The sequence below is a fragment of the Podarcis filfolensis genome (genome assembly GCF_964270895.1).
Source record: "Podarcis filfolensis genome assembly, chromosome: 8".
Taxonomy (NCBI): Eukaryota; Metazoa; Chordata; class Lepidosauria; order Squamata; family Lacertidae; genus Podarcis; species Podarcis filfolensis.
In genome coordinates, this window is record NC_139611.1 from 28,669,808 (window position 1) to 28,695,338 (window position 25,531).

Consider the following 25,531-nt stretch of genomic DNA (forward strand, 5'->3'; position numbering starts at 1 on the left):
CCTGCTTGTGGGCTTCCCATACTAGGTCTCTGGTTGGCCATTGTGAGAAAAAGATGCTGGACTAGACAGGCCCCCTCCGGCCTGATCCAGTAGGCTCTTCTTCTGTTCTTAAGTAATGTTCTTTAGTTTGAAACATCCTCCTTGCAGCTTCTGGCCCTCTTGCTGCATCCTGATCAGTGTTGTAGCCCATGAAGAGTTCCTTGTTCGTTCCTGCTGCATCTCCCACATTGAGGCAATTCTTTGCTTTCTACGTATCTCTTCCTTCCAAATCTCTGCTGCTCCTGAGGCTGCTCTTTCCTCCCCTCCAACTTCTCTGGCAGACTGGGAAGGTGCATCCCATACAGCTGTGACTATTTAGTTCCTAAATTCTTCAGGTCCCTTTTGTTAATGGTTACCTACCTGGGCCACTCAGAGCCCTTGCTGTCTCGCATCACCTTCTTCTTAGATTTTGGAACTGCAGCAAACACTGAAGGAATCTCACCACCAAGTACGGCTCTCCGAGACCCACGTCTTGGTGAGGAAGCAGCTGGAGGAGCAGCTGAAGGAGGCCAGGGAAGAGGAAACCAAGGCCCAGCGGCAGTTCCAAGAGGAGCAGCGAAAAAGGTAGCAGAAATCACCTCAGTTTCTCTTCTGTAAGAAGGAACAGATTCTGTGGTGTAGCGGGATTTGGCCAGCTGATAAGCAGCAGGGATTTGTCCAGAGAAAGTTTGCTCTTTATTCTTTATTAATTATTACATTTTCATTCCACTTTCTCTCCAAGAAGCTTGAGGTGGCATGCACGTTTCTTCTCACTCCCATTTTATCCTCAGAACTCTGTGACGTAGGCTTGGCTGAGAGACTATGAATGGAGTAATCTGCATAGGGCTATTTTGAATTGGATAAGATGCAAAGGATAATTTGCAATTTTGAATTGGATGATTGGCATTACCAAAAAAAAATGTGATGCCCCAGAGAGTGATCCAATTTAGCATGTTTATTTTAGATATCTTTAGTAAACAAAGTGAAAAGCTTCAAAACTGCCAAACTTGCCAAATACCATATTTGCAGTTGGCATCCAGTCATTAGGTTATGTCCAGTGCAAGTTCTACTCAAAGCTAGACCCTGATAATAACTAACCCAGGTACATTAATAAGTTTACTCTGAGTAGAACTTAGTTGGATGCAACCCATTGTTACTAATGACCATGGAAAAATGAACCACACTGGATGATTTCCTGTTTTGCATCACTGGATTTTTCTCCTTGTTGGCTGCCAGGAAGCTCCTGGATCAGCAGACAGAAGATCTGCAGCAGCAGCTCAGGCACTCGCAGGAGAACGAGGCACAGCTGGCCAGGACTTTTGCTGAGCTGCAGATCCAGCATCAGCACCAGGAGGCCCAGTTGCGGATCCTGGAAGAAGAGAAGAAAACCCTCTCCAATGAGGTGAGAAAAGATCGCTGCTAGGGGTGGACAAATCCAGCAATGAATTCAGTTTACCATTTTTTCAATTTATGAAGACAGATATAATAAATAAGGCTTTTGTGATTACTTAGTGTACAGAAGCAGATGGTTTCAGTTTTGTGTTCTCTTACCTGTTACTTTGTCTCATATGAAGCAGTGGCTGATAACAACACTGATCCTATTCTATTAAAACAGCCCTGCCACCATCCAAACACTCTCTCCACTGCCACCCACTCCCAAACTCAGCTGAGCCCCACCCCAAACTGTCTCCCATCAGCATTCAAACTCCCTTTCAAATGCTTATTCAATCACCAATCACTTCCAAGCACATTTTGTCTTCCCCTCCTAACCTAACACATACTTTAAATCATGTATTATAGTTACCTGAACAATTATCACAACATCACAGAGACCCTTTCCTGGTAGCCTATGCAGTGCCTCTTGGGTAAGCATATGGGAGCAGGTAGCCCTTAGATACTCTGGTTCCAGGCTCTGCAAGGTTGAGACCAGGGATTGTCCTTTTAGAACAGCAGCAACATGTGCTCTGTCACAAGTGACCACCTGCCAGCTTGTCCACATGGCTGGCCTCTGGCTGAATTTGGTTGGCAATTGACTGATGACCCCATGCCAAATCTCCTTTTCAGCATCTCCAGTGTCAGAAATACAGCCAGAAGATTTCAGGGCAGCTGTTGGGGTTGCAACAGGAGAGGGAAACCCTCCGGGAAGAGTATGAGCACATCCTGAAGGAGGTGGCCATTTCTGTCAGGTGACTACACAAACAAGATTAAAGCATGGCTGTGGAACCTTTAGCCTGGGGCCTGAATCCAGCCCTCCAGGTTTATCTGCCTTTCCCTTGGGATTATCTTCAGGCCACACTCCTTCCTGGCTCTGCTTTGCTGCCTCCTTGCGTGCTTTTGTCTGCCTGGACTGTGTCCTTGAACTCTGATCGTGCCTCTTGCTTGCTTGGGTGGACGGCAGAGAGAGGGGTCCCTATGCAGAAACCAGCCTACTGGGCAGTCACTGCTCTTCCCACCTTTGCCTCTGACCTCACCCACCACTGGTTTGTGGCCCCTGGAAGGTTGCCCATTTGAGGATGTAGCCTCAGGCTGGAATAGATTCCTCAGCCCTGGGCTAATGGCAGGAGTGGCCATCCATAGGGGGTTTCTCCTGCATGCACCAGTGGCAATAAATACTACACGTCTCGAGTCTTTGGGATGGGTCATATGCTTCTTCCCTTTTCATGTTCATCTATAGATCTAAGTGCCACTGATGAGGAGGAAGCCACCCCTGGACTGGGTGGAAGTCAGGAGTTGGGTGCTGACTAAGGGAGGACAGAGGCTGGGTATGGATTGCCAGGCCTCCGCTGACTTGGCCGTGTGTCTTGGGCACCAGGGCCCCTTTCTGATGACTGTGGCCTGTTTTCTCAGGAAACAGAAAGAGCGACAGCTCCGGCATAAGGCCAAGCTCCGGCGAGCGAAGGAGACCTTCATCTGCGAAGTGAAGCAGCGTGATGTCCGCATCAGGCACCTCGAGAACGAACTCAAGCTCTCCAAAAGTCAGTCAGAAAAGGTGAGAGCCCTCTCAGATGGTGGCTTATTTCTAAAAACAATAACAGTAATTGAATTCTTATATATATAAAAAAGCTTTCCAATAAAATTGCTTGTTAGATATGTTTTACAACTGCACCCCCAGTCACGTTGGATCATAAATGTCAAAGAAGAAAAAGGAGTTTAGTCTGCCAAAACGCTAGACCAGAAAAGCATGTAGCAGAATAATAACACCAAAATCCATAATGGGGCAACACCTTTATTAGGCCCATCAAAATGTCACCATAAAATAATGTGGAAGATTTCAAATCCTCCAGGTGCCAACTCGTAGAGGTTTTCCTGTTTGCTTGAATGCCTCGTGCAAAATCCTGATGGTTTGGAGGCTCCTTGAGTGGGGTCCCTTTCCCCACTGCATTTTAACCATGGTTTCATGGGGTTATGTCAGGGAACTGTCATCTGAGAGAAGTGGAGTTACAAGGGAAAGTGAGTCGGAGGGAGGGGTCAGAGATACTTCAAGCGAGAACAGTGGAGAGGTTTCAGGACCTCCCGTAGGGACACCCACTCCTCGGCGGAAACTGTCACGCCGAGAGTCCAGAAGACGCGTTTCCGTTAAGGAGCTTTTATGCTGGAAGAAGTTCCGTAAACGCCCACTGTCCGATTCAACGAGCGATTGATGGAGCCATGCTTAAGGAGCTCCATCACAGACAGAGGTTTGGGAACTTAGCCAAACTCTGAGGGATCAGGATTTTACGCACAAGCAGCTCACCATCCCATCACAGCAATCGGACAGTCCCTGAAAGCAGCTTGTGCAGAGAGGCATCATGAGCAACCCAGCCGGAGCCGGAGGAGCAGCAGGAGCTGGAGAAGGTCCAACTCTGGAAGAAAGGTACAGAGTTTTGGAACTCCAGCTAGCAATGCAAACGGCGAGGCTAGAAGAAAGGAGGGCGCAGGATGCAGAAAAGGCAAAAGGCGCTACACTAGCAAGAAAGATGCCAGGAATGGTGCAGAAGTTTGGGGGGGACCCCAGGAACTACCAAGCCTTTAGGACAGAGATGCAGTATGCTCTCGAACTGCAGTTTAACGACTTTCCCGATGAGGCATCGCGAGTGGCGTTTGTGATTGGCCATCTCGAAGGGGGGGCGAGAGACTGGGTCCGGCCCCTGATGGCAGGGAATAGTGACATGCTGAAGGACGCGAGGAAGTTTTTTCGCGCCATGGATTTGATGTTTTCCAGCGAGATTGAACAGGGACTGGTGCGCAGACAATTGATGGCTTGCAAACAGGGGAGCCGATCGGTTCGTGAGTACTGGACTGAGTTTACAATGTTGATACATAAATTGGGGTGGGACCTATCGGCGGAACCCATTCAAATGCTCTTTGAAGAGGGGCTTTCTTCGGCGGTGAAAGACGAACTTTCCCGGGCGCCCAGGGCGGAGTCTATGGACCAGCTGACCAAATCAGCGCTGACCATTGGAGCGCGCCAGGAGGCAAGAGCCTTGGAGAAGCGGGAGGGGAAAGGAGAGCGTTGGAGGGATTTCCGCATTCCAGAGATTCCAGAACCCAGTTTCCCGCCCGGAGAGCCGATGGAAGTTGGAACAGCGCGCGCGCGCGCAGTTTCAAATCCCAGTGAAGGGAGGAAGAAGGAGGGAAAGAGCGCCAAGAAATGTTACCTCTGCCAGCAGCCAGGTCACTTTGCCAGAGTCTGCCCGCAAAGAAAGGAATGGCAAGGGATGGCGGGAGCTGTTGGGGGGAAGGAGGAGGAAGTCCAGGAGCCAGTAAAAGCCAACGCCTGTCTGCCACTGTCAGGGCACTGCAGACAGGCCAAGGAGCAGTAAAAGTGCCCACTCCGGAACCTCCGAGACCAGCTCTAGTAATAGAGGTGCTGCTAGAGTTGGCAAACGGATACCCACTAAAGACCAAGGCGCTGTTGGACTCAGGCAGCTCCTGTAATTTTATGAGCAAGGAGTTTGCAGCTGAACACCAGATACAGACACTCCCTTTAAGCAACCCCCTGCAGGTCACCACGATCGATGGGAGGGAGCTGTTGGGGGGAGAAGTTAGCCTACAGACCGTCCCAATGGTTATGAGGGTGGCAAGGCACACTGAAAGGATAGCGTTCAATGTAGCCACCCTGGGAGGGGCGCCAGTCATTTTGGGAATGAGCTGGCTAGCGTTGCATGACCCGCTAGTGGGCTGGCATCAGAGAGTGGTCTCCTTTGGGTCAGCACATTGCCTGGAACACTGCAAAGAGGGAAAGGTGCCAGAAGGGGCAAAAGCCTCCCTAGCAGGGATGGAAGTGGCGGACAAAGGGAAGGTGCCCAAACAATACGCTGACCTGAGCAAGGTCTTCAGCGAAAGGGAAGCAGATAAACTACCACCGCATAGAGACTTTGACTGCCAAATTAACCTGGTCCCTGGGGCCCAGCTCCCCGTGGGCAAGCTGTACGCCATGTCAGACAGGGAAATGCAGGAGTTGAGGGAGTTTATTGACAAAAACCTGAAGAGAGGTTTCATCAGAGAGTCCAGAGCGGTGGGGGGCAGCCCAGTGTTTTTTGTGGACAAAAAAAACAGGGATAAACCGAGATTGATCGTGGACTACCGGCGGCTAAATGCCGTGTCAGAACCAGTGACTTTCCCCATGCCCAGGATTGATGACATTTTGACCAGGGTGAGGAAGGGAAAGATATTCACGAAACTGGACCTGAGAGGAGCGTACAACCTGATACGAATAAAGAAGGGGGATGAATGGAAGACAACGATGTTCACCCCCCTAGGGGCTTTCGAATATCTCGTTATGCCCTTTGGATTACAAGCAGGCTCCGCCTGTTTTCAATCGCTCATGAACCATGTACTGGGACCTTTGCTCTACAAGAATTGTGTGGCCTTCCTCGATGACGTGCTGATATATTCAGAGAATGAGGAGCAGCATGTAAAGGATGTCAGGGAAGTGCTGAGCCAGCTGCAAGCAAACCAGTTGTGGGTGAAATTGGAGAAGTGTCAGTTCCACGCCAAGGAGGTGGAATTCCTGGGGTACCGCTTATCAGACAAGGGATTAGCCATGGATCCAGGCAAGGTACAGGCGGTGCTGGAATGGAAGACACCGAAAACGAAAAAAGATGTGCAAAGGTTCTTAGGGTTTGGGAACTTTTACCGTAAATTCATCAAGAACTTTGCCCACTTAACGGCTCCCATCACGGACTGTCTAAGCAGCAAGAAGAAATTCGTTTGGACGGCGGAGGCGGAGCACGCTTTTGAGGAATTGAAAAAGGCATTCGCTTCGGAAGAACAGCTCCTGCATGTGGATTTACAAAAACCCATGAGAGTGGAAACTGATGCCTCAGACCGGGCGGTGGGGGCGGTGCTGCTTCAGCCAGGGAGCAATAAGTCGGAATGGAGACCGTGTGCCTTCTTTTCGCGTAAGCTGAACAAATCCGAGAGGAATTACACGGTATATGACCGAGAACTACTCGCCATTCACGAAGCGTTCCGGAGATGGAGACACTTACTAATTGGCACACAGCATAAGGTGCAAGTGTGTACGGACCACAAGAATTTGGAGTATTGGAGAACGGCACGAGTGCTCAACCAACGACAAGTGAGATGGGCCCAGGAGTTCTCCAAATTCCATTTTGAAATCTGCTATGTGCCAGGTCCAGAAAACATCAGAGCGGACGCTCTCTCTCGCAAACCTGAATATTTGGAGGGGGAGGGAGCGCCAGAAGAGAGACATATTATCCCAGAGGACCACTGGGTGTGTGGTGCGGCCTGGGTGGGGCAAAGAGAACTGGTAGAGGGAACGGTAAATGATGAGTACGCCCAGGAGAAGCTCAGAGGTTTAAGGAGAGAGGGAGAAGACCCCGGAGGTTTTGAAGAAAGAAACGGGGCATTGTATTACAAAGGGGCGCTATATATACCCGAAGGGGAATTGAGGGGGAGAGTACTCAAACAGCTGCACGACAATCCCACAGCGGGGCATTTTGGGCAACACAAGACCATGTGGTTGGTGACCAGGGAGTTTTGGTGGCCCAAGGTGAGGGAGGATGTACGGGAGTATGTGAGAAGGTGTGACCAATGCCAGAGAGCCAAAGGAGAAAGGCGGGCACCAGCGGGGTTATTAGAACCATTACCCACACCAGAACGACCGTGGGAGGCGGTGTCGATAGATTTTATGACTGATCTGCCCAAATCCCAGGGGAAAACCGCCATACTAGTCGTAGTAGACCAGTTAACTAAGATGGGTCACTTTGTAGCTTGCTCACATGCAGTCACGGCGGAAGAGACAGCAAAATTGTTTGTAGAACATATTTTTAGGCTGCATGGCGCCCCCTTGAGGCTGGTTTCCGACAGAGGGAAACAGTTCACGTCCAGATTCTGGAGGAAGCTTATGAGCTTGTTGCACGTAGAGGTCAACTTTTCGACTGCCAGGCACCCTGAGACCAATGGGCAGGCGGAGAGGGCAAACGGTATCCTTCAACAATACCTGAGGTGTTATGTCAATGACAGAGAAAACGATTGGGTCGAAAAGTTGGCACTAGCGGAATTTGCTTACAATAATGCAGAGAATGTGTCCACCGGGATGAGCCCCTTTTTGGCTAATTATGGGTGCCACCCCAGGGCGTTTCCAGGGGAAGGAGGAGAGAGATGGAGTGTTCCGGCCGCTGAACTTTTTGTAGAAGAAATGGAAGCGATCCATCGTCAACTCCAACACAACTTAGAAAGGGCCAAAGAAGAATATAAGAGGCAGGCAGACAAGAGCAGAAGGGAAGGTGAAACAATTAGGGTGGGGAGTCGGGTCTGGCTATCAACCCAAGGGTTGCCGTTCAAGGGGAGTTGCAAGAAATTGAGACCCAAAAGATTGGGACCATTTGAGGTCATCCAACAGGTCAACCCAGTGGCTTTCAGACTCCGGTTACCGAACCACATGAAACTGCACCCAGTATTCCACAGGTCATTACTGTCACCATACAGGGGGGAAGGTGAAGGGGTGTCCACACGGGGGCCAGCCATAGAAGAAAGGGAAAGCCGCAACTATGTGGCGGAAATCATCGACTCCAGGTGGAAGGGTAATCAGGTGGAGTATTTGGTCGCGTGGGAAGGGGAACCGGAGTCGGAAAACACCTGGGTGAAGGCAGAGGAGGTCCATGACGAGGTCTTGATCGAAACGTTCCACCAAAGGTTCCCCAGGAAACCTCAGACAGTAGCGAGGTTCCGGAGGGAGTACTTGGGCACCACCGACGATGAGGAGGAACTGGAGGGATTCAGGGAATCGGAGTTGGAAGGGGGTACAAACTCCGAGGAGGAGGAGTACTTGGAAACCGGGAACAGCAAAAGGTGGAGGGAAGTGTTCGAAACTTCGGAAGATGAGGGAGGTTCCTTCAGGGGTTTTGCTCCCTCGCCTCCCGCAGAGGAGGGGAGGGAAGGGGGTGAAGGGGGCCCTAGAGGGGAGGTGGATGTCAGGGAACTGTCATCTGAGAGAAGTGGAGTTACAAGGGAAAGTGAGTCGGAGGGAGGGGTCAGAGATACTTCAAGCGAGAACAGTGGAGAGGTTTCAGGACCTCCCGTAGGGACACCCACTCCTCGGCGGAAACTGTCACGCCGAGAGTCCAGAAGACGCGTTTCCGTTAAGGAGCTTTTATGCTGGAAGAAGTTCCGTAAACGCCCACTGTCCGATTCAACGAGCGATTGATGGAGCCATGCTTAAGGAGCTCCATCACAGACAGAGGTTTGGGAACTTAGCCAAACTCTGAGGGATCAGGATTTTACGCACAAGCAGCTCACCATCCCATCACAGGTTACAATTCTGGTGGGGGAAGGGAAGGGGGGCAGAGAATGCTGGAAAACGTATCTCATGATGGGCCTTCTCTGCGTGGCATCCCTCCTTGCAGGATGCAATGCTGATCGCGCAGGTGACCACTGAGAACGACAGTTTACTCCAAGAAAAGCGGAAGCTCACTCAGCAGCTCCACAAACTGGAGGAAGCGGAGCGGAGCAGCAAGCAGGAACTCTCCACAATCCAGAGCAGGTAGCAGCAGCTTTGTTTTTTTTTAAAAAAAAATATTTAAAAAGAATTGCAAGCCTTGTGATTCAGTGCCATGCAGCTTGAGGTGTCTGTGCTGTTTGGCATTCAGCCGCAGGAGTCATCTTGACCACATTGGTCTCACCTTTGTTGTTTAAAATGTATGAAATGCACGCTTTGTCCAAAGACCTTGTCCAAATATTAAATTTGTCTCCTTTGTAATAGAACAGCCTTCACCAACCTCCCATACACACCTCGCTTGCACAGGATGATAGGAGTTGTAGTTCAAAATATCAGAAAGATACGAGGTTAACCAAGACAGATAAAGAGGAGCACTTGGATAAAAACGAGACAAGATAAATCAGCATCCCATATTTTCATTTCTTTTTTTCCTTTTATAAAATTTTCTTTTATAAGTATTTATTTTAATTGTTTCTTTTTTTATTATTGTAACATGATGACCATTACTAACAACCCAAAGGTGCAGTAGCAGGGTAATACACCATATCCTATACAAAGCAAGCAAGGAAACAAAAAATAATTAGAGGAAGTGGTAACACACCAATATAAATCAAGATATGCATCTTTCCTGAGCTGCCATGGATGTTGAATGTTGGGCATCTAAGTCTGAAGCAGAGGAAAGAAAGCACCACCAAATGACATAAAAGTGTTTTGTATCTTCCCTCATCTCTCTGCAGACTATTTTTTCCACAATAGCCAAAGTCCATAAATTCTTATACCGCAGATTTTTCAGGGTTTTCCATTGCTGAGCTATTGAAATCCCAGCTGCAGCTAACATCCATGTCAAAAGCACTTTAGAGCAACAAGCTTTCATCTTATTGGTCCATATATTCAGCAATGACAATTGTGAGGAGGCCTGAACAGGTGATTTAATTATTTTAGCTTTCTTCAAGCAGGGAGTGCAAGAACCCTGCCCCTTCTCTGGTTGACGGATGGGGTCAGGCTGCTCTCCATATGCCACAATTCCCTTCCCGGGAGGAGGCAGGGGACGTCACCTCCTCCTGGTGACACTTGGGGCCAAATGGAGAAAGGGGAAAGTGGCTCTGGTCCCAGCCAGAGCGACTTCCCCCTTCCTCTCTCCTTCTGGCCCCCGGTTGCTTCCCTCCCTTGCAGCCCTGTGCCACATCCGTTCCCACAGCTCTGTCTTGGCAGGGATGAACGTGCCACTGAGGCATCTTCCCTGTGGCTTTTTCCAGAGTGCGGCTTCTGGACGAGGAGAACAAGCAGCTCCAGGAATGGACCCTGCAGCTGACGGGTCAGGTTGGGCTCCTGGAGCGGGCGCTGAGGAGCATTCACAGCCACAGCTTGGAGGTAAGAATGGGCTGCTGTGGTGGCTTTCGGTCTTCTCCTCTGCAGAATCAGGGCTTGGGGTGCTCACTGTTCCTCTCCTGCTTCGAGGGGTGAAGATCCACCCCAGACCCTTGTGGCTCAGTCAGTGTCTTTATGGGCCATCTTATTTATAGGCTTGGGCCCTTTCAGCTGGTCCACCAAGTCTATGTTTCTTCTCTCTGGTTGCCGCTTGGCTCTTTCTAGCAGCTACGTATACTCAGATCACAGCCATGATTTCCCTCGTGGTATTTCATTTGCCACCAAGAATTTCAGTATAGATAGCTAGACAGACAGACACACACACACACACACACACACACACAAAATATCATGTATCATAGCTTTGCCCCTGCTTACTCTGATCACCAACTCCACTTGCCACTTTGGCAGCATCTGACCAACATCCCCCCCCCAAATCTTTACAGCTTCCCCATCTCCTTGCCCCTCCACTCCACCCCCTTTTAAATGAGAGGAGGCTGCTGCACAGAGCAGTTCGCTGAACTGCTGGGTGAAGGACCTCTCCCTGCTTTCTTGGGCCGGCTGGCCGTTCCTCACCCTGCAATTAGACAGGACTAACTTAGGTCCATTAATTTCATCGTGTCTACTCTGAGAAAACTGAGTTGGCTGCAGCCCAAAGCATTTATGGATAACAGCCCGATTTCTTCCTCCCTCTCTCTTCTTTTTTTGTTAAAGGTCTTACTTTGTGCATGTTCCCCTTTTCCAGGAGCTGAAGAGTATCGGCTTCTCTGAATTCCAACCGCAAAGCAAAGTTCTCCCCCTTCGCAGCGTAAGGTACTGTGCCCCTGAGCTGTACATGTGGGGGGCTGGGGAGGGTGGAGGGATAGTGGAGGGAATAGTAAAAATAGAAAATGCCCTTTGCATGTGCTCAGGTGCATTTGTTTTCTCTGTAACTGCCTCCCATGTTTTCTGGCTCTATGCTTAATATGCATAAAGCTCTGCCAACCTCTTTAGCAGGCCTCCTTGCCTTTCTCCAGGGACTCGGAGATGTGTTTAGGTTCAGTCAGATGATGCCATGAGCCTGAGTGGCCCAGGTGAGGCTAATGGTTTCTTTTCCAGCTTCTCAGTGATGGAGCTTTCGGACTCTCACGGCCTTCTGAAAGCTGTCCAGGATGGCAAACCCGAGGACCACACAGAAAGGTCTCTGCTTGCCTCTTTGCCCTGCCCACCTTCGGAAATTGGCTACTTGAACGTGGCTTCTCCCGGGGAAACCTCAGATTTACGCACAGAGGAGCAGAGTCAAGCCTTGTGCTGTGATCACGTCTAAGGGGACAAGGGGGAAATTCCGAAGTGGAATAACAGTACAGAAACCTCTTGTCACTGCTAGGTAGTATTGCTTCCATTTGTCAGGCTGCTTTATCAGACTTTTAGCTTTAAAGAAAACTTTCTAAAGACCTTACTGTCTTTGTTAAAAATGTGACTTGTACAGATGTAGTTATGAGTCTTTAAAATATATATTTTTTATTAAAATTTGTAAATTATAACAAGAGAGGGATAGTTTTACATACAAAAAAAAAGAAAACAACAAAACTGTTCGTTCCTTCATTTTTTCATTTGGCAAGTCTGTGTGGGGATTCCATACCTTAAGGAAATGCCCACTTGAAAGGAAAATACTGTAATTGTTTTGTCTTCTCCTGCTGGATATTCCACATACTATTTTAGTTATATGTCTTTTATCTTGTGCCAGATTTTTAAATAAATATTCCAGAAATGTATCTGTGACAAACTTTTTGAACAAAGGACTCAAAAGGTTGCATCCAACTAAGGTATACGCCGAATAGACTTGCTGAAATTAATAGTCCTGTGGTAGTCATGCCTATTATATTCAGTGTGTCTACTCTGAGTAAGAGTAACATTGGACATGCACCTTGGGCCTCCATATGCATTTACTTTCTCTGGGCCCTAAACCCCTGGAGCTTGAATGGTATTGAGATGCTGTTGCCATCTCATACACAGTCAATGCAAAATATGGGAGGGATCACACCATAGGCAACAGGCCTCAGAGGAACACACTTGGCTTCAGTGGTGCAAAGTCCAATGCCTTCCATCTCATAGCATAGATTTATATAATCTCAGCTTTATCGCAGACGAAGGGCCCTTCCAGATGTTTATTGAGCATTCATCTTAACTGGCTTTCGCATAGCTTATTCAGGTTAGTTCTTTCTTGCCTTCTGGATAGTTACATGTTCATCCCATATTTTCAATGCTTTTCCTGTTGCTTTCAAAACTTGAGGAATTCCATTTTCTTGTTTTTAAGGTGGATTTGTTGAGGTAGGACAGGGTTGGGGAACCTTTCTAGCCTGGCAAGCCAGGTGCTTATGTTCCCCAGCCCTCACAGGCCAAGTTTGATAGTCCAAATGTGCATCACCCAACATCACACTGACATCGCCTGCAGGAATCTTCAGAAGCCCCGTTCAAAGCACTATTTTGAGCAGCATTTTGAATGAAGATTTTGAAGATCCAACAATACCATGTTGTACCAAGGGCCAAGTTGTAACCATTAACTATCAATTCATCAGTCAATGGCAACATTCTTCAAATTCATCAACACTACATTTCCTTCTGTTGTGCTCACATCCAACATCTTCATTTTTTCCATCTTTAATCTCTGAATGTGTATTAGAGCAAAACAGATGCACCAACGTCACGTTTCCCTCGCCTCACTTAAAATGCCACACAGATATATTTGCTGTGTGGCTCTGTGCCAACAGAGGAAGCTGCCTTGTGATTTTATCCCGTAAACCGCCCCAAGACCTGCGGGTATAGGACGGTACAGTGGTAACTCTGGTTACGAACTTAATTCATTCCAGAGGTCCGTTCTTAAGCCGAAACCATTCTTAACATGAGGCGCGCTTTCGCAAATGGAGCCTCCGCCGCTGCAGGCATCTTCCGCTTGCATCCCAGGGCAAACTGGGGGCATCTACTCCCATGTTAGCAGAGCTCATTACCCATTGTGAGGAGGACGGTACGTAACCCGATGTTCCACTGTATACAAATTTAATTAATTTTAATTAATTGGGTAGTCAAAGTTAAGAGACTTCCAGTGGGTGGGGGGGAATGAAAACTCTTCTCACCACAGCTCCTTAATCGGGTGGAACAGCCTCTCCTCCTAAACTACAGATCAGTGCTACTCCCACCCACCCCGTGGTTGCCTTGAGGCTGCTGGACTACAACTCCCATCAACCTCGACTGCTGTACACGCTAGCAGGGGGCTGATAAAGAGTTGGTTTTCAGCGCCATACGGAGGGCAACAGGTAAGCCCACCCATCCCTGGAAAAAGAAACAAAAATCCTCCGTCGAAGCTTCGAACGAATAGAAGCGCAACGGTGGACAGGAAACCCGTACAAAGACCACGAGGCAGCTTTTACTCGATGAGCATTTAAAATTTCCGGCAAGTAACAGGATGTGACGTATTTTCCAACCGGGCGCCTCTCCGTGAACCGCGAAGGGGCCGAGCTTCCACTTCCGGGTGAGAGGTGGTCGCCATGGCGGTGTTGGCTTCCAATCCTAACAACCCTGTGGTGTTCTTTGATGTCACGATAGGCGGCCAGGTAAGGCTCGCTCGGGGGAGGCTGAAAGGGGGGGGAAGGGTCTGGGCGTGGGGGGGAGGGAGGGGCGCGCGAGGAGGAGGAAGAGGAGGCTCTGACGGTTCTGCCCATGCCCAGGAGGTCGGCCGCATGAAAGTGGAGCTCTTCGCCGACGTGGTACCCAAGACGGCGGAGAACTTCAGGTAAGCCTGAGGAGAAAACTCGGCGGAGGATTGGTCGTGTGTTTGTGTGTGACAGACAATGCGGCGTGCCATAAAGATGCGCGGCGAGAGCGGCACCTCTGGGCCCCAGGCCGCATAGTCTCCCGGCCTACCCGGCAGCCCTTTTATGCCAATGATGGTAGCGGTGGGTAACGAGTGAATTGCAGGCCTAGAGCGGCGCGTCTCGGCCCTTATGCGCGCGGGAAGCTGCGCTGGTCCCACGTGGCTGATTTCCTTCCCTTTTAAAAAATAAAATTTAAAAAATCCCCTTTTCTGTCGAAATCGGCACGGGCAACCCGACACAGAAATGGGGTTTGCCAAGTGGGGTTGCTTAGAAAATCTGATCTTGTTTTGTATGGGAACTTAAACAAGAAATGCTGAGTTAGAAAAAGCAGAAGCTCCTCGCTGATGCTCCTTGTTCTGAGCTGGGTCGGCTGGTGACCAGTCACAACTCTGGGTTGCTCTTAGGACTGGCGCTACGGGTTGGCCTTGGCCTGTACCTGCAGGGACCCCACTGCCAACCCTAAAGCCTCCTGGGCCTGCTCTTCCCGTGGCCCCTCCATATTGTGACTGCTGTCTCCAGTCCGCAGGGGAGTGGTGAGGAGACAGGAGACCAACCTTCAGATATTTTCCCTTCCTAGGCAGTTGCACAGTCTTGGTTTTAAGGGAGACATCAGATGAAGGGGCAACTGCGTGAATTAACAAAGGTGAGGAGGCAGCAGATGGGCCCACTCAGGAAGTCCACTGAAGGCATCTTTCTCTAAAGACTGTTGGAAACCAGGAGACTTGTGTGGATTATGTGGCACTCTAAATGTCACTTGAGTACAACTCACATCATCTGTGGCTATTGGCCATACTGGTTGCGGGCTGGTGGTACTTGTAATCCAGTAACATTAAGAGTGCCACAGGTTCCCTATAGCAAAGCTTCCTTATTTTATGCTTTTGTCAACTCTTAGATTCATGAAATGGGAAGCCCCTCAAAGTCTTACGCATTGTGATCCAGTGACTAATAATTTGCTCAAGTAGTCACTAGTTATCATAGTGACTTGGCACTTTGGATTTCCCCAGCCTTTTCATGTTGACTAGAATTTAAACAGAGTCTAGTAAACAGTGCAACCACTGGTTTTACTGGCTTGCTCTCCATCCTGGCAGAAAACCTGTCATGGCAAAATGTGCCCTTAGGTAGATCTGTATTAAGACAGTAGTAAACCTTGATTGGGGACTGTCTTCTCTCACCACACAGCTAGTTCTTGCCTGTAGGGTTGGATTTGATCAGAGGTCAGCAACTGGCAGCTCACTGGCTGAATCTGGTCTTCACCAGCTCCAGATAAATACCCTCCCCTCCCTTCCTCAGATTGGTTCAGCCAGTGCACGTGAAAAAATATTATTCCTTATGCCATTCTTCTGGCACAGTCTTTCCCATCTGGTGCCCTCCAGGTATTTTGGACTGCACCTTCCATCATTACCAGCCTTTAGACATGCTGACTGGGGCTGAGGATTATTATTATTTATTGAATTTATATACCACCCTATACCCGGAGGTCTAATGGGACTTGTAGTTCAAAACTACAAAGGCACTAGATTGGGAAGGCTTCTGGGTTTTCTTCATCTCTTTCCCAGGCAATATGTCACATGGTGCGAGAAAGCAATGGGTGGAAAGAGAAAAAGACTAGACTTACACATAATCTGTTCTTCGTGTACAATGCTACCTTGGTTCTCAAACTTAATGCGTTCCGGAAGTCCGTTCCAAAACCAAAGCATTCCAAAACCAAGCCATGCTTTCCCATAGAAAGTACTGCAAAATCGATTAATCCGTTTCAGACTTTAAAAAACAACCCCTAAAACAGCAATTTAACATGAATTTTACTATCTAACGAGACCATTGATCCATAAAATGAAAGCAATCATCAATCTACTATACTATAAAATAAATAAGATCGTATTGTAGATAATAAAAATAAAAATAATCTTTTTTTCTTACCTGCACCGATGATACTCATTGTTTGGATGGGGGGCTTTTATCCATTTCCGCAATCACACAATCAATCAATCAATCAGTAGCTGAACTGGGTTCCACATAGTCACAAAAACTGAAAAAACATCAAAAACACAAAATAAATAGCAAAAACAAAAGCGCCAAACTTAATCCGTTCTGGAAGTCCGTTTGACTTTCAAAATGTTCAAAAACCAAGACACAGCTTCTGATTGGTGCAGGCGCCCTGGAAACAATAGCTGACAGCCACATTGGACGTTCAGCTTCCGAAAAATGTTCGAAAACCAGAACACTTACTTCTGGGTTTTCAGCATTTGAGAACCAAGGCGTTTGAGAACAAGATATCACTGTATTGGACTAAACGTCTTTCTCTAAATGCAGAGCAAACCTCCATCCTTTTCGAAAGAATATGGCATATCATGGAGAGAGAACATAATGGTTTTTCTCTGTCTTTTTCATAGTAGCCCATGAGCCAAAAAATATTTGCTCAGAGCTGAACTTAGATTATTATTGGTCCCTTCCTACTTGGTATATACTATTTTGTAACAGAAATAATTTAAAAGTTTTAAGTTGGTTTTCTAGCAATCACTGTGAATTCTAGAATTCCAACTTAACACTGAATTCCATCTTAACAGTTATTCCAGTATTCAGGAGTCCTTAAACTTGTGGACCTAAAAAAGAACATCCCTGTAAGAAGAACTAACTTGTAGATTTCTTTTTCTTTTCAGACAGTTTTGCACAGGTGAATTCAGGTATGTTGTCGTGGTGTAAAAACATAAGCATTTGAGCAAGCAGGAAAACCTGCATCCCTGGCTGGGTTCTAAAGCTGTGATACATATGCTTAGGAGAACCAGTGGTGGCTGCACTTTTCACTGCAGCAGTGCACAACATCAAGGAGACAAACCATTTTAAAGATCAAATGGTGGCTTGTCTCCTTGGAAGAAGAATCAAAACCCCCAGAGAATAACCTACCTGGCTTTGCATATGCCTCATCTCTGCTTGTGTACAACATTTCTTTGGTTCCGGAGATGTACTTGGTTGTTGTTTGGAGTTTTTGTTTTCTTATCACCTGGGGTGCAAAAGGAAAGGCTCAGAGAGTGACATGGGAGTTTATTTTACAGTGGTCATAAGTCAGCAGTTTCTTTGGTGTATACATTCCTTGAGAACTGGGAATTTGTAAGTTTGGAAACTGGGGTTTTGACGAGTTCCTGGATTGCAGAAATACTGTGCCTTGATTTCTACCTCACACTTTCCCCATTCAATTTAAGCCGGAAGTACTTATTTCTGCAGTCTGAGTCCCTTGTGTGTTGATGAGTGTTTGTCTAATAAGTCCTAAATATAATTAGAAGGCTGATGCCTCTCTGGGTGGTATTTTCTCTTGCCCTTCACCTGGGGTGTGCAGGCAGGTGTAAAAAGAGCACTTGGCCTCTTGGTTTAATCAAAGCAGACTTGCACTAGGCTTAAGGGGGAGAAGGACACTTTCTGCCCATCTTACAGAAAGCCAGCCTCTCACTTTGTCCAAGCTGGCTTCTATGACTGCTTTCCATATGTAGCCAGATGACCCAGACACATCTGCTGAGGGTCAGAAAGTAGCACATGACCTGCCTTGACCTTTTGGGGCTGGGCGGCCTTTGGCAATCCACTTCTTTGGCCAAAGCTTATTGGTGGCGCACAACTGAAACCACATCTGAGATCTTTCAGGTCACCCACTGCAGATGTGAATGCCTTGAGGACTGGGGTGGGGTAGTTCCTGTGGTCCAAGGCTGCACAACTTCACCATATCTGTATCTTTGTATTCTAGGAAAGATGGAGTTCCTATCGGCTACAAAGGCAGCACTTTTCACAGGTACATTGCTTGTCTGACTCTTAAAGTGAAGCTTTCAATGCATGGCAACAACCCAGTGTTTGGGAAGCGTTGCTCAAGGGGCAAGCCTTGAAGGGTTTCTCAGGAGCTTGTCTTGGATCACCCACTGTTGATACAGAAAACAAGGCCTAGCAGGATTTGGGAACAGCCACATAAATAGCTTCTTCGCATTCCTTCATTAAAAACAATAAGTGTCTGTTGTAGCCAACATCAGTCCTACTCAAGAGTAAACACACTGAAATTAATAGAAATGGCTATGACCATGGATTTCAGTAGATCTGCTCTGAGTAGAATTAACAACTACTCCAATGCTGGCAATGATCAGCAGGTGGCCCTGTGGATGCAGTTTTGCTTTTGGGCTGGTTGCAAGGCCACTGAAGAACACACAGCCAACTGGCAATCTTCCTAACTGTGTGCTGAAGAGTAACTGTTTTGTCTGTCTAGCCTACAATTTATTTATTTCCCCCACTTTTTCAGGGTCATTAAGGACTTCATGATCCAAGGAGGCGATTTTGTAAATGTAAGTGCTCCATTTTTTTCATTCTACTTTGTTGTCATCAAGGGGAAGGACACTGCAGTGTTTCCTCTTGGAATCTTACCTTTGGTTACAACCTGTTGCTTGGGAGCGAGGCAATATTATTATTATTATTATTATTATTATTATTATTATTATTATTATTATTAATTTATTTATACCCCGCCCATCTGGCTGAGTTGAACCCAAGTTCAGGCAACATGCTGAGCCAAACCATGGCTTAATCCACAGAAGCAGGGCCAGAGGAGGAGCAAAGCAGCTGTGAGCTCCTCTCTAGGAGTCTGCATGTTTACCCTAAGCCATGTTTTGCCCAACCAAATATAATTCTGTGGTGGGTGCTCAAGAAAAGCTAACTGAGGCTGCAGAAAGTTTTGTGTAACTGCCCTTAAGCTTCACAAAATAGGTGGTCTGATATGTTCTGACAGGCTTACCCCATTTGGTGCCTGAATAGACAAGCCTTGATGTTGCACAGGATACTTCAGTTGTAAAATAAGAGGGAAGAGGAAGTCAAAGGAGGCAGGCACAGGCAACATTCAATTGCCCCAAAGCCAACTTTAGATGTTATATCATTTGCTTTAGTACCTTAAAATTGTTAACTTAGGTGCCTTGACAGAAAAATAGTATATAAATGCAATAAATAATCAACCCACAGCACTTTAATTTAGACCATATACAAAACTCAATTAGCTATTTATTATCACTATTACATACAAGTTATGTAAATCAGGGCAGGCTAACCTTTTTCAGACTGAGGGCCACATTGAGCAGTAGCCAACTGCCCTAGGGCCACAAGTAAATGTGGACATAGTCAAAGGATAAAAATGAGTGTGGCCAAAGTGTCAGGAGACAGACCTGGGCAGCCCAAGAATGTGCCTTTACACTTGTATTGCAAAACTATGTTGCTGCTGGAAACAGATTTAAGAGGATGAGCCAAAGGCCACTTAGAGAAAGTCTGTTTTTTAAGGGCGGATTTGAAGGAAAGAAGAGAGGAGGACCATGTAGCTGTTCAGGGAAAGAGGTTCCCAAAGCACATTTCTACAAGTGTACTAATTATGTGGCTGGTTTTATCAAGAGACACTTGTCAACATCCAGAATAAACAATAAATGAGAGCATTACTCACTAATAAAACTTCAGCTGTGGAATTGAGTGCATGACCACTTTCTAAAACAGGGAGATGGCACCGGAGTGGCAAGCATCTACCGGGGTCCCTTTGCAGATGAAAACTTCAAGCTGAAACACTCCGCTCCTGGTCTGCTGTCCATGGTAAGTAGCCTGGAGAAAATGATTGTGGTCCAGCAATTTAATTTGACTTCAGGCTCCCTTTTCTGACCCCTGTAAAGGGATGGGGTTGGCCTGACATTTGGTGTGCCTTTTAAAAGCAGTGGGACGTCAAGTGTCTTTGGCATGGAGTACCCTACTTGGGCATGATGCTCGCTGAATTACCTTGAGCCACTCACACATCCTACCTTGCAGGATGACTGTAATGATAGAATGGGATAAGCCCTACATCCACCACCTCATGTTTCAGTTAAACTTGGAAGCAACTTGGCTACATTTGGAACTAGGGTGCAGCTGGGGTTGCTCTTGCCCATGTGCAAAGGTAGCAGTCTCTCCTGGCCCTTAAGAGCCATCAGTTTGAGGCATGTGAGAGTTGTACATGCATTGAAGCCCATGGTGATAATTTTCTTAATAACAAGAAAACCCAGCTACCACTGTAATGGTTTTCCTGAACCTATACTGCTAACACCATTTAGTATAACTTACACCCTTTACGACCAATAAGCCTATGAGATGTAAACATGGGGCAAAGCCAATCATGTCGTTAATATATTTGTCAAATGCAGTCATGCCTTGGGAGTCGAATGTTTTGGCTCCCGAACGCCGCAAACCCAGAAGTGAGTGTTCCAGTTTGCGGACGTTCTTTGGAACCCAAGCATCTGGCACAGCTTCCACTGCTTCCAATTGACTGCAGGAGCTTCCTGCAGCCAATTGGAAACCGCGCCTTAGTTTCCAAACATTTTGGAAGTCAAACGGACTTCTGGAACAGATTCCATTTGACTTCCGAGGTACGACTGTATTTGACAAGGTACTAACATTTATGATGCAGTGCACAAGCTTATGTAGTTACTGTGTCTTCAAATGTGTATATACTTAATAACAGCAGCTTATTTTACAGTACTATGACTAAACCAAGGCAGCTTTGAGGAATCCTGATAAAACTTCTGACAGACTGATCTTATATTATACTCCACATCAGTCAAACTTCACCAACACTTTAACTGAGAGCTTTCATTGAAGCTTCTGTTTCCAGCCATGCTGAATCCCAGATCTGTTTATGTTCCCGTCTTGGCTAATCAAGTCGCTTAGCTACCCCAGTTACTCTTTGACTGCCAAGCCTTTCAGGTCTTCTCCGCTCTTCCTCAGTTCTCAGCCTCTGCTATCTTCTTCCTCTGGATGTCTAGCACAGACTGACTCCGGCTATCTAGCACCCAGCCTTATATTCACTTCTTCTGGCCCCTCCCAGTCTATCCTCATCCTATCACATTGTCAGTCTAAGAATTCTAAACCAGCAACCACCAATCAGAGTATACATCTCTTCTATCCTTCAGTTGCATACTGAGAGTTCTATCTCCAGCCCCTCCCCAACTGTTAGTTAAGATCCCCCAGTGACAGTTTAACTTTCAGTTGAACAGAGAAAAGATTTCCTCTGCCAAACACATTACAATGTACATTATAATACAGATAACCAAATAAATTGCACAATACTCATTAAACAGTTTTTAAGAAACAGAATTTTTTCATAATCTGTCTGAAACTGCGGTCGTTCAGCAGGGACTCAGAGTACTTTTGACCTTTCCTGCCATCATAAAGGCCTGGTGTAGCACCTGCTAAAAGCATTATGGTTTAGTCAGGCATGTCCAGGTATATGTTTTAATCTGTTTTTAGCTTATTCACCCTGAAAAGAAGTGATTTTCATTTCTCTGCCCAGATCAGAGCTTCTGTGCTAGTCCACATATAGTAGGGTGGTCTTAGGACTACCTTTTATTTATTTGTTCCTTTGGGATCCTGTGCACCAGACCAGCTGTGGCAGAGCGAAGCTGAGTGTGGGCCTTTGCTTTCCATGATTTATGTGGATTTTCCCCCCGCTAGGCAAATAGTGGCCCCAGCACCAATGGCTGCCAGTTCTTCATCACCTGCTCCAAGTGTGACTGGCTGGATGGGAAGCATGTAGTCTTTGGTGAGTAGTCAGGACAAGTCCTACCTTCACGCAGAGCATAACTAAACTTTGGAACTCTCTCTCCGAGGAGGCAGTGATGGCTTTAAACAGGAATTGACAAATTCATGGAGGAGAGAGGGTTATAGATGGCTGTGGTCTGACCCAGGGGTCAGAGACTGTAATGCTTCTGAATGCCAGTTGCTGGAAGCCACAGGAAGGGGGAGTGCTCTTGTGCTTAAGTCCTGCTTGCAGTGTTCCCAGAAGAGGCATCTGGTTGGCCACTCTGAGAACAGGATGCTGGACTGGATGGGCCATGGGCTCTTCTTATGCTCTTAGTTCCAATCTGGGCAAGGACCAAGATCAGAAAAGCTCCTTTAGGTGTGGCCATGGCCTTGGGAGGGACTGTGGGAATTCACTTAGTTCCCTCCCCAAAAAAACAACCCAAACCCATCGCCCATCCCCGTATTGCAATCTGCTTTTGAATGATTCCCTTTTTCTCTATTTATTTAGGCAACTTATTTAGCCCGTAACACATAGCTTCTAAGCAGCATACAATAAAGTTACAATGAAGTAGATAGAATCAATAATAAAAACAGGAGTGTTCACTTATATGCTGGCTGAAATAGAAAGGTCTTTATCGGTCATCAGAAGTTTAACAGGAAGGGGGTCTCAGTCCGGAGTTCCACAGACTCAATCAAATGCACAGATCCCAGTAGATATGAGTCGTGTGTTTGAGCCATGGGGAACCCCTAGAAGAGATCTCCATGGTCAAGCAAGGCCACATCTGTACACAGTCCTCTCTTGCATTGTTTGACCTTAATTTTGCTGATGTTGAGTTGGAAATACTTGAAAAATTAAAATCATCCTTTTTTTTAAACCCGGCAGGTAAAATAGTTGACGGGCTGCTAGTCATGAGAAAAATTGAAGTAAGTATTTTAGCCAGAGAAGTAACTATTGTGCTAATTTGCGGGTTTGGTGCACAAGTCGGCAGTCAGATTACCATGCAGAATTGGGCAGTTCAGGAATCTAAGTTAAGATTCTAGTCCTTATTGTGGCAGAATGTAAAGCACATGAAGATGTTGACCACCCTGGGCTTGAGTGATCAGGCTTGACTTCTGCTGCCTTTCTGACCATTCTGATCCGTTAACTGTAAATGGGGATGTTGCTTTATGTCATTCAAAGTGGCAGGCAGCTCTTCAGCTCAAAACTGAGAATGACCTCCGTCAGTTTGTGAGACACAACTTTGTGGGTTGCAGGTTTGCCAGTAGAAAAATAAGGTCCTGAGGACACCAACCAATCACAGATGAGAAAAATTATCTTGAAAATGGCTTGCTAAGGGGTGGGGAAAGTATATAATGGCTCTTCCCAGCAGGGGCTGAGGGTCTCCTCATAATGCTGCCTTTTGCTCCCTCCTCAGAACGTGCCCACCGGTCCAAATAACAAGCCCAAACTGCCAGTGGTGATTGCCCAATGTGGTGAGATGTAGGGGGAAACGATTCTCAAGGTAGGTACCCATCTCCATAGCTGTGATAGCCACAACCTGGCCCAATGAAGCTGGGGAGGGTGGATAAGCTATATTGCATATCTATCTCTAGCTTGAGTAAAAAATAAAGATTTTTAGGAAGCTGAATTCTTTCCTTTTATGGAATACAGCATATGCCAAGGTTTGTATACAGCCAAGTCAGACTCAAAGTAGACCACATCAAATTGTCAAACTTAATAATGCCCGTCAATTTCAGTGGGTCTACTTCTGAATCTGACTTCAGTTGAATGAAACCGTAGTGTATGCTGTGCTCCATAAAAGTTCAGAATTCAGCTTTGTAACAATCTTAACATTCATTCAAACTAGAGACAGGTATGTAATTATCAGGTAACATTTTGAAGGTGAATGTTTTGCTCATCTGGTTTTGAAATCCTGTTTCGGCCTGGTGGAGTCTCCAACTCAGACCAGTTGCTGAATAAAGATTTACAGTGGTCAAGAGTGGAGGCTACACTCTCCTTGAGAGCCCTCAAGTTCCCGCAACACATTGCTAAATAAATTATATTAAGTACAATAAATGCAGAAAGTATTAATCGAAAGGAAATCAGGTTTGTCTGCTGACGACACTCATATACTGCATCGTGTGAGCTGCCTTGGCATAAAATCCATCCTTTAAGACTCTTCTTAGGCTTTGGCAATCACCAGGCCCTACAACAGGTGTGACCACATCCACAAATGGCATAAAGTCCCACGTAGGGTTGGACAAGGGAGAATGTGACCCTCCAGCTGGAAAAAGAGTTTGCCCATCCTGTGGGCTCCCCAGCTACATAGTTGAGTGGATCACTAGTATCTCTGGGTGTTGCAACCCCACACGGACCTCTAGTGGCATTGCCAAGATCCATTCACAAAGCATCTTATTTGGGCTGGAATGTGCTGTTTCTGGTACACTGTGTTAGAGATGTGATGATGACTGACCCATTGCCTCTTCCTGATTCCAGGTTAGTCTCTTTCCATCTTGGATCACCATCACCTCCCGATTGTTCCATGTTTCTCCTATGGTGTCTTATCTACCCCACATTCCAAACTAATTTTCTCCCCCCATTGTAAATAAAGGAATTTGGTTAAGTGTCTGTTGTTCCATTGGAATGCAAAGGAATTGCCAAACGGGAAGAATTATTGGGGGCCATTGTCTTGTGACCTCAGCAAAGTCCATCGAGTGAGTCATCCCAGGGAACCTGGACTTGGGTCAATTGCAAGTGAGGCCTACAATAAAAGATTGCACCATGCCGCCTGGTCAGGATTCCACCAGGATTCTTCCTGAACTTTCTATTCCATTCCCTCTCCCGTTTTCCGTCCCACCCTCCAACAATTAGTCTTCTGGACCACTGAGTATTCTTAGTCCTCACTGGGTTGAGTTCTCCCCCCTCAAAAAAAGCTTTTGCCCCATGAAATTTATTTTTGCAAACCACTGGGTTCACTCAAGCCTTGCTGCTCCCTCTCTTTTCTGCATTGGTGGTGCTGTTTTGGCTACATGAGGAATGGCATGGAGAATCAAGTTTGTTCTCAGTATATATGATAGGTATATGTCATTTTATTTTTAGGTGTGGCAGTCCGTTTTTTACTCAGAGTAATAGGAAGGAAAAAATCCAGTTGAGAAACCTTGTGTGATTCATTAAGCACCTGTGGCTCAGTCTTAAGGGTGTATCCAATGATGTCCTACTCTGAGAGGAGACCTGCTGAAAGTGGTGGACTCAAGTTATTGTGTTCATTAACTCCAGTGGTCCTACCCGGAGTAGGGCCAGAACTGGATACAATCCTCAGCAGACAGCAAGCACAATGCCCAGGAAGTGGTTGTTTGGGTATTTGGACACTGCCTCTCCCCAGAAGAGCATAGCAAGGAGTATACAGCAACACAGCCTGGTGTTTTCCTCTTGTGTGGGTGTAGCAGGAATAATGGGTTATATCTAACTTTCTCAGTGAAAGAAATGGGCCCAAGTCATGTTCGATAATTTAAGTGGGTATACTCCGAGTAGAATTAGCATTGCACAAAACCCTTTATTATTCAAAGCATATCCTAAATTGCCCAAAAAACCAATAAGGATGCAGTATAGCTATAGGTTGAAATAAGCAATTAACTGAAGGAACAACATAAAAGTCAGCAAAATAATTGGAGGGAGGCAACAGCTTTGGCAGGGGCAGTAGCTAAGCTGCCACAGTTGCAAATGCCTATTGGATCTCACCCTACTTTATATAAAAAAAATATGTCTACCTCTCGATTTTCAAGCAGAGGCTAATGGGTTACTGGGGGAGAGGAAGTAATAGAG

At 46.6% G+C, this 25,531-nt stretch overlaps 2 protein-coding genes and 1 long non-coding RNA gene across 7 annotated transcripts in view; 2 read left to right on the top strand and 1 right to left on the bottom strand.

The window, feature by feature from the left end:
- CCDC30 (coiled-coil domain containing 30) overlaps nt 1-12,084 on the top strand; it is a 28,528-nt gene extending 16,444 nt beyond the window's left edge. For 2 of the 3 annotated variants that reach the window (XM_083628608.1, XM_083628609.1), the window contains 8 exons: nt 446-603; nt 1,255-1,420; nt 2,083-2,204; nt 2,866-3,007; nt 8,871-9,007; nt 10,219-10,333; nt 11,076-11,143; nt 11,429-12,084. In XM_083628608.1, the coding sequence (XP_083484734.1) occupies nt 446-603; nt 1,255-1,420; nt 2,083-2,204; nt 2,866-3,007; nt 8,871-9,007; nt 10,219-10,333; nt 11,076-11,143; nt 11,429-11,636 (1,116 nt within the window). In that variant the 3' untranslated portion in view covers nt 11,637-12,084. Of the gene's footprint in view, nt 1-445; nt 604-1,254; nt 1,421-2,082; nt 2,205-2,865; nt 3,421-8,776; nt 9,008-10,218; nt 10,334-11,075; nt 11,144-11,428 lie in introns of all 3 variants that reach the window. The other variant, XR_014551619.1, reaches the window with a different exon arrangement.
- A 1,429-nt stretch (nt 12,085-13,513) lies between these two features.
- PPIH (peptidylprolyl isomerase H) lies at nt 13,514-24,332 on the top strand. 3 transcript variants are annotated; one of them, XM_083629030.1, is made up of 10 exons: nt 13,514-13,920; nt 14,035-14,099; nt 16,839-16,862; nt 17,912-17,956; nt 18,452-18,494; nt 19,681-19,773; nt 21,661-21,748; nt 22,613-22,653; nt 23,145-23,231; nt 24,206-24,332. In XM_083629030.1, exons 1-9 carry the CDS (start codon nt 13,855-13,857, stop codon nt 23,211-23,213), a joined length of 534 nt encoding a protein of 177 aa, XP_083485156.1. In that variant the 5' UTR covers nt 13,514-13,854; the 3' UTR covers nt 23,214-23,231; nt 24,206-24,332. The 3 variants fall into 3 exon arrangements, with proteins under 3 accessions (XP_083485156.1, XP_083485157.1, XP_083485158.1); XM_083629031.1 differs by lacking the exon at nt 14,035-14,099 and having other exon boundaries at nt 16,843-16,862; XM_083629032.1 differs by lacking the exons at nt 13,514-13,920; nt 14,035-14,099 and adding an exon at nt 14,780-14,824 and having other exon boundaries at nt 16,843-16,862.
- On the bottom strand, nt 16,873-21,432 carry LOC310769592. The gene is made up of 3 exons (XR_014551714.1): nt 20,763-21,432; nt 18,941-18,985; nt 16,873-17,179 (listed from the first exon to the last, which is right to left on the bottom strand). It is a non-coding gene; the product is annotated as an uncharacterized lncRNA (long non-coding RNA).
- Nucleotides 24,333-25,531: the final 1,199 nt, after the last annotated feature.